The sequence below is a fragment of the Strix uralensis genome, chromosome 21, assembly GCF_047716275.1.
Source record: "Strix uralensis isolate ZFMK-TIS-50842 chromosome 21, bStrUra1, whole genome shotgun sequence".
In the NCBI taxonomy this organism is placed as follows: Eukaryota; Metazoa; Chordata; class Aves; order Strigiformes; family Strigidae; genus Strix; species Strix uralensis.
The window spans coordinates 1,326,120-1,333,790 of record NC_133992.1 but is presented as its reverse complement, the minus strand read 5'-3'; the positions used below and the strand labels follow the sequence as shown (position 1 = coordinate 1,333,790).

At 63.2% G+C, this 7,671-nt stretch overlaps 1 protein-coding gene across 1 annotated transcript; it reads right to left on the bottom strand.

Moving 5' to 3' along the window:
• Positions 1-712: 712 nt before the first annotated feature.
• Positions 713-1,219, bottom strand: RNF224 (ring finger protein 224). Its single transcript, XM_074890939.1, has one exon. It carries the CDS (start codon positions 1,217-1,219, stop codon positions 713-715), a length of 507 nt encoding a protein of 168 aa, XP_074747040.1.
• Between the last annotated feature and the right edge of the window lie 6,452 nt (positions 1,220-7,671).

Below are 7,671 nucleotides of genomic sequence, written 5' to 3'. Positions count from 1 at the left end.
CATGAGAGAGGATCAGGCAGGAAAACCAAACCTGGTACAGGCCATGGAGCACAAGGCCAAGCAGGAGCTCCTGTGGGCTCTGCCATCTTCAATTTCAACTGTCCAGCTGTCGCAACACCCAAATTTTTCATGCAGATGGCCAGCAGAGCAAACACTTAAAGGAGAGCAATCCGGCAGGGCAGGTCAGTTCTTCCCGTCCCACCTCCAGCGCAGGCAGGGCTCTCCCTGGGTTAGCCCGAGGCTTACTGACAAATATGACCAAGACATGCAACCCAGCAGGGCCAACAGAGTGTTGTTTAATAGGCGTGAAGCTTTTGGGGTGCCACATGCTCCCTGGAGCATCATTGTGTTGCTGCACTGTGCCAGGCTCCCGTGTCCCCTGCCTGGGGGTGCTCAGTGGGGGTGTCCCTGCTGCAGTCACACGCATGGAGAAGCCAGGGACCAGGGGACATCTGTGACAGTTGTCGGAGGGGCAGGTGGGCAGGATGAGGGGGTGGGGGCACACTCATCCTCCCCTATTGCACCCCAAATCCCAGCAGGGTAAACAGCAAGCCCTGAGCAAGCTGAAGCCCTTCCCAGGCTGCCAGCGCAGCCCCATCACTACTGTCCACATGAGGGTCTGGGGCATGGTGTGGGGTCCCCAAAAATGGTCCCAGACTGCACCCTAGGAGCTCAGTTGCCTGTGCACCAACTGGCAGCCCCCTCCTCGTGCTCAGGTTTCGAAGGCCGCCGTCACCCCGCAGCAAAGGCATGGCTGGCAGCAGCTGCGTCGGGGGAATGGCGCCGGCGGCACCATTTCTTGGCACAGCCCCACCGGCTGCCTGGTGACTGCCTTCTCTTTGCATGAGCCCTTGGTGGACGAGTCGGGCTGGGACCTGCCAGCCACCCGAGGATGCTCCTTATCAGCCTTGACAGCGAGGAAGGTGGCCAGGTCGAGGTCGAGCATGGCAACACCGCCGCGCGGCGTGGGTGTATTTTGGCGGCACTGCGGGCAGGGGATCCAGCGCTGCCCGTTGGCGACGGCGTCGAGGCGTTTCAGGCAGGCTTGGCAGAAGGTATGGCCGCAGTAGAGCCGGCGCGGCAGCCGGCCGCACAGGTCATAGGAGGAGTAGCAGATGATGCACTCAACCCTCTGGCTGCCCCGGCTCGGGGTGCGCATGTGTTCGCCGACACACAGCCCCACATCCTCTGCCCGGGGGCTGCCACTGGCCTGGGACATGCTGGGGAGGGAAGGGGGAGAGGAGCCATCAGACCCACAGCCCGGGTGTGGGATGCCACCTCTGAGTGTGTCTGATGCATGGGAGATATGGGGACCAGACCCATGTGTTGGGTTCCCCAGGGCATCACACTCCCTGCCCAACATCCCTGCCTGCTGCCTGCCTGCCCCGTGGGCAGCCTGGCCTAGAAAAGCAGGACCCTGCCACTACAGATGGCTCTGACTGCATCCAAGGGGGATGCATTTTCCATGGTGTGACCCTGCATCTCTGCCAGGAGCTCTGCCAAGTGCCCCTTATGTCCCATGGGGGCCTGGGACTGGTTGGACCTCAGCAGCCTGCCCGGGCTCTGGGTTGGTGGGGAGTATGGGGTGGGCAGGAGCATGTCAGCCAGGTGGGCAGGGGAGCAGCGTCCAGAGGACCAGGCAGTGCCACAGCCCTGCTCCTCAACAACCCCGGGCTGTTCCAAGTCACACACAGCTGTCAACAGCAGGGGACGGGCATGCAGGCTGGCAGGGAGGAGTTGAGGAGTCCAGCCCCATCTTAAGGGGGAGTCCAGTACCCACCAGCTTATTTGAAAACCTCTCCTGAAGGCCGTCAAGATCCCACTCCCTCTCTACAGGTGACCTCAAGCATTTTGATACACACAGGAATCCCTCTCCCCTCCTCCCCTGTCCCCTGTCCCTACCTGTCCTGAGATGCTCCCCCCAGTGCCTCAGGGGAGGTGGCAGAAGGGCTGCACCGTCCCGGGGGGCTGCAGCAGTCCTGTGGGGAGCATCGGGGGCCAGAGCTGCCAGCAGCTCCTCAGCCAGGTCCCGGCAGCTGCTGGTGACTGCGGCAGGGGGAAGGGGCTCACCTTTCAGGGACAGGCGCGCTATTGGATCTGCTGCCGGGAAGCCAAGCCTGGGAGATTGGGTTACAAGCACCTAGATAACAAAGACCTCTGAAATCTAAGCCCCAGGAGCAGTCATTAACCATCCGTCTCTGCTTCATTAGCAGAAGAAGCCATCTCCGTGAGGCCAAGGAGCTCTGGGCTTCACCATGGGCGGAGAGGGCTTGGACATCAGCTGTACCTGGGCAGCAGTGGTGGAGTCTTTCACATCCTCGGCCGCCCCCATGGCCAAGAACATCTGGGCAGATGTTGGCCAGCGGAGACACCCCATCGCACTCCAGCCCACACATCCCCAGGTGGTCCGGGCTGCGGGGACGGCTGCGACCGGAGCGGGGGGACACAGGGAGGCTCCAGGCTGGCGGGGGTGGAGGGGCTGGGGCTGGTGCAGGGACACGGAGGCTCCAAGCTGGCAGTGCCCACACGTGGGGCTGTGCTCCTCGTCTGGGGGTGACTGCTGCCACGGACACGTCCACGACCTGCCCCTGCTCTTCCAGCTGGAGCTGCAGGCTCTCACGTCGGGGGCTGAGTTACCCTTGACTCTGCCGGGGACGATACTCATCACCAGCCTGGGGAGAGCCCAGCACCCCTTGGTAACACCTGCAAGGGGAGGTGACAGCACCAGGGTGGTGGCAGACTCGGTCCCCGCATCTGCCTTGGTCCAGTGCCACAGCCTCTGCACGGAGGGTGCTCCCAGCAGGGGAAGCTTTAAAACGGGGAGTGAGGTAGGGGGACAGAACCTGGAGCCAGGATGATGGAGGAGAAAAGCACATCCCGGAGCCAGGGCAGGACTGCCAGGACACTCAGCAGCATTTCTGCGAGGGAGCAGGAGAGGGCAGCAGCTCCTGCTCCAGGCAGGAGCAGGCAGCAATGCAGGCAGGCAGTGCTGTCCAGTTACCAAACATTTCGGCTACCCTCGGGCTATGTTTCCAGGACTCCTAGGCAGCAAGAATTAGGGGGTTTAGAGACTGAGAGCCTCAGAGGGTCACGGTGCTCTGCAGAAAAATTCGTCCCCTTGGTGCCAGCGCTTGGGAGCATGGCAGCACAGCACCTTTGGGGTGCAGTGGCCATATGCTGACACAGGATCCTGATACATCCCCTCACAGGCAGTGCACAGGGACTGCGTGTGCCCATGGGTGCCTGGGCACAGGGATGGCACCCCATGGTAGGGCTTTGCCCTCCTCTTGCCAGGGTGGTGGCAGGCAGGGGATGCCAGGGCAGCCAGCTTGGCATGGGGCTCTGCCAGGGACCTCAGTTTTGGCCAAAACCACTGGCCAAGGTGGAGACAAGGACCGTGTGCCCTGGGTGGATCAGGAAACAGCCATGCAGGATTCTGGCTGTGCCCTGGCAGCTCAGGGTACCACCCTGCCACCAGGGTGGCAGCACCCCAGATGCTGGCAGCCAGGGCAGAGCTGATGCCCAAATGGGCACAGTGCTCCCTCCAAGGCCATGTGCCCAGGGACTTGCAGGCCACCCTGCCTGCCCTCCTACCCCACCCATCCCCTGCCCAGCTCCTGCCCATCAGCCCTGATGTCCCCCTCCCAGATGCCAGCAGAGCTGTGTCCCGTTGAGGGGCTGTGCCCAGCTGCCCTTGGCCACGTCTGCCTGTTGCACACAAGCCCTTGGTGCGGGGCTGTGCACCCCGGCTCACCCGCCCTGCACCCCACAGGCAGGGCTCAGGGTGGGGGGAGCCCTTGGGTGATGCAGGCTGTGCATCCTGCAAGCCACACAGGGTGACATCAAGGAGCACACTGCCTGAAACCAGCCTTCAGCCCCAGCTGGGCTCCGTGAGCCCTGACAAAACACCCAAATCCAGGCACAGGGAAGGCAGAATCTGCAATCAGCAGCAACACACATGGGTGGGAAATGTCTTTTCCTGTTCGCAGGACTCATCCCGAGAGCTGCATGGACCTTTGGCACAGCGGGGCAGGGAGCGGCAGCCTCAGGGGAGTGCAAAGGTCTGATTCAGATGAGCCAAAGATGTGCATTACCACCCACACTGCACAAGCAGGAGGTGGCAATCACCCAACTCTGCACCCCTGAGCACCCTTCGAAGATGAAACACACCCAGAAGCACCCACAGGACCCTGCCTGCAGCTGCCTGTGCTGCCCAGAGCCCCATCGAGGTCTGGGTCAGCATCCTCTGCGCTCCCCTGCTCACACCCCCAGCTTTCCTGCTGCCTCCAGCTTAATCATTGCCCAGGTGTCTGGCAGGCAGCTCTCTGCCCAGCCTCTCCCAGCTTGTTTGCCATTTCCCCAAGGTTAGGCAGAGTGAAGGGCAGCGGTGACACACAGCACTGCTGGCAGATGCTGCACCCTGCCAGCACCCTGCCCGGGCTAGGCCAGCACACCCCTCCCCTCAGCCCCGCTGCTGATGCCAGCTCCAGGGTTCTGCCAAAGGCCCCACACACCCCTCGGGGACAGTATTCCCTCCCCAAACTATGTTTGCCCCCCCGCAGAGCACGTCAGACCCCCAGGGCACCGAGCAGCCTCTGCAGGATGTGGGTTTCAGCCAAGCCAAGGTGGTGACACCATATCCCTGCCCAGCCACGCGGCAGGTGGGCTCTGTGGCAGGGCTGGCGTCGGGGCCACAAAAGCAAACAAGGAGTGGATCTGCCCGTCCCAACGCCAGCACTGCCCACGGTCCAGGCAGGGCGAACAAGAGTATTCCTTGTGCAGGGTGGGTGGCACGGGGCTGTGTCCCTGCCAACCTCCTCCTGCAAGCTGCACACCCCTCGGCCACCCACTGGCATGGGACCTGGGCCAGGCAGAGCGGTCAGGGCAGGGGGGACAAACTGGCAGGGCTCTACCCCACACCTCTGCCAACCCACTGCCACCCCAACCCAGAAGCTCCCAGGGGTGGCAGAACTTCAAGGCTGGTGAGCTTCCAGGCAGTGATGGGCTCCTGGTGGTGGTGGGCTCCCAGCAGTGGTGGGCTCCCAGGGGTGGTGGGATCTCAGTGACGGTGAGATCCTGGTGGTGGGGGGGTCCCAGCAATGGTGGGCTCCCAGTTCTGGTGGGATCTCAGTAGTGGCGAGATCCTGGTGGTGGTGGGATCCCAGTGCTGGTGGGCTCCCAGGGGGTCGCAGCCAGCCAGGGCAGAGCCACAAAGCCTACGCAGCTGGCCCAACCAGAAACCTACCCCTTCCCCAGCCCCCCCACAAAGCTGGATTCTCTCTTTCCAAAAGACAGGACAGCCACCCAGCTTGGCAGGGTCGGGCTGGCCACCAGTCAGCATCCCCAGGCAGGCAGGAGCAGGCTGTACTGGGAACGTGAGGCAGCACTGGGCCCAGGCAGCAGCAAGCTGAAGAGCTCAGCATGCCACTGCTGCTGCCGCAAGTCAGCAGTGCAACAGTTAAGCCTGGTTTTGAGGGGAGAGGAGAGGGCTGTGTGCCCTCTGCACTGCCCTTACACAACCCGCCAGGATAAGCAAGAAGTAACGCGGGAATCCCGGAAAACCCAGGGAAGAGGCGTACCTTGGCAGGGGAGGAGATGGCTGTAAGTTTATTTGCAGCACCCTGAAGTCATCTAACACACGCACTCTTTCCAAGCCCCTGCCCTCCAGACCAGGCAGTTCCTGCAGCAGCCCTGGTGCTTACGCAGCTGCCGCCCGTGGGACTGGACACCAACACAACAGCGGGCTTGTTCCAGGTTGGCGGTGTCAGCCCCAGACACAAATCCAGCCAGGACCCACCCCAGAACACTGCGAAGAGGCCAGCAGGCTCCTGGCTTGCCTTCCTCAATGCCCAGGGAGTTGCAGAAGGCGAACAATGGGGAACTGAACCCCAAACGGGGTGCCCCAGTGCTACCCCACTGCTGGAGCTGGGCCAGCCCTCCACACCCCCAGCACAGTGTGGAGCCCTGAGCCGGGATGCGGATGGGGCGAGGGGTTGTGCCCAGCACCCCGCAGCCTGGCGGGAGGAACTGAGTGAGGCCAGGGGTTTCCCACACCTATGCTGTGTCATCAGGTGCTGCCCTGGAGCCCTGCCACGCTTTGTCTGTCTGTCCTTCCTGTCTCCTTCCCTCTGTCCCATGGGCAGTATGGCCATCGAGGAGGAGCGGTACCCAGCCAGAGCTTGGCACAAGGTGCTGCAGCACCCCCAGGACACCGTGGGTGGGGGGACTGCTCAGTTCTGGGGAGGTAGGTCCCAATCCTGGCTGGGGGCACGTCCCTGACTCCTCTCCACCACTCCAAGACAGTGATAACGATGCCCTCCTCCACCATGCACACAGAGCTGCCATCATCCAAACCTGCCCTCCGGCGGGCGGGCAATGCCTGCACCTTCCCCAGAGCTGGAGGCTTCCCAGCCAGGGCAGGCTGGCAGGGTCAGTATACAGGATCACAGGCTCAGAGTGCTGCCCCGTCCCCAGCGTAGGCACTTCTCGGTGGCATCTGCATTGGCACACATCATCCTCAAGGCTCCTGGGCCTCAGCAGGGCAGGGGGTACCTGTCCTTCTCCCCCACACTGGGCTCTCAGGACCTGGCAGGTGCCCATCACTGGCATATCTGGCTGCAGAGCTCACGGGTGAAAAGCAACGGCAGAGTTCAGCCGGTGCCAACTCCCAGCTGCCAGCTCTGCCAGGCGCGGGGGCAACTCCCCGAGATGCCCAGGCCGGGCAACCACATCCCCGCGAGGCCACCTAGCCCCATTCCAAGGTCAGCACATCCCGCAGGTGCAGTGAGGGTCCTTAGGAGATGATACAGCAGCACTTTCTGCAGCACGGGAAGCACTTGCAGCAGCCGCATCGCCCGCCAGCCTCCCACTCTTGGCCCTTGGGTGGCCTGTCCAGGGTGACGGTGTAGAAGGAGTCAGGCGAGTCCCTGTTGGGCATCCTCATGCTGGCATAGGGGTTGTAGGGGCGTGACCAGGACTTCTTGGTGGAAATGGTTGGGCTGTTGCAGCTGCCAGCGGGATCTGCCTGCTCCTCCACGCCGTAGGTGGGCACAGCTGCAGGGTTGGCGATGACGGTGGGCTTGTCCTTCAGGTAGCGAGTGATGAAGCTTTGCTGGAACTGGTCCCGTGGGATGTTGACGCTGGCATAGGGGTTCTCCAGGCTGACGCCACGATCCATCTCCCTGCTCGTCGTCAACATGCACGGTCTGGCTGGCGTTGCCCACCTCCCGTGAGACAGAGACCCCGTTAACCCAGGGTGTGCGGGGTGCCAGTGCTGGGTTGTTCTCGTGGCAGGGGGGAGGGACCCCCAGCAGACCCCACGGGTTTGGGAGCAAGGTGCAGAGCTGTGCACCCCCCTCCCTGCCAGCCCCGGGGCACCCTGACATTCAACCTGTAGACTTTGGTCGTGTGACGCTGATGGCAGAGCTGGGAGGGGAGGCAGGAGAGGGTGACACCTGGGCAGGGAGACAGGGGGGTGGGCAGGGTGCTGAGGGGCGGGAGGGGGTGCTGGGTGGGAGACAGGGTGCAGGTAGGGCAGTGGAGTGGGGTAGGAGCTTCTGGGGGGGAGACAGGTCTCAGAGGTGGGAGGCAGGCACTGGGGAGAGGAGGGGGGAGAAAGGGGGTGTGGGGGAAGGAGAGACGGAGGCGGGGGAAGGGGGCGACGGGGCAGGG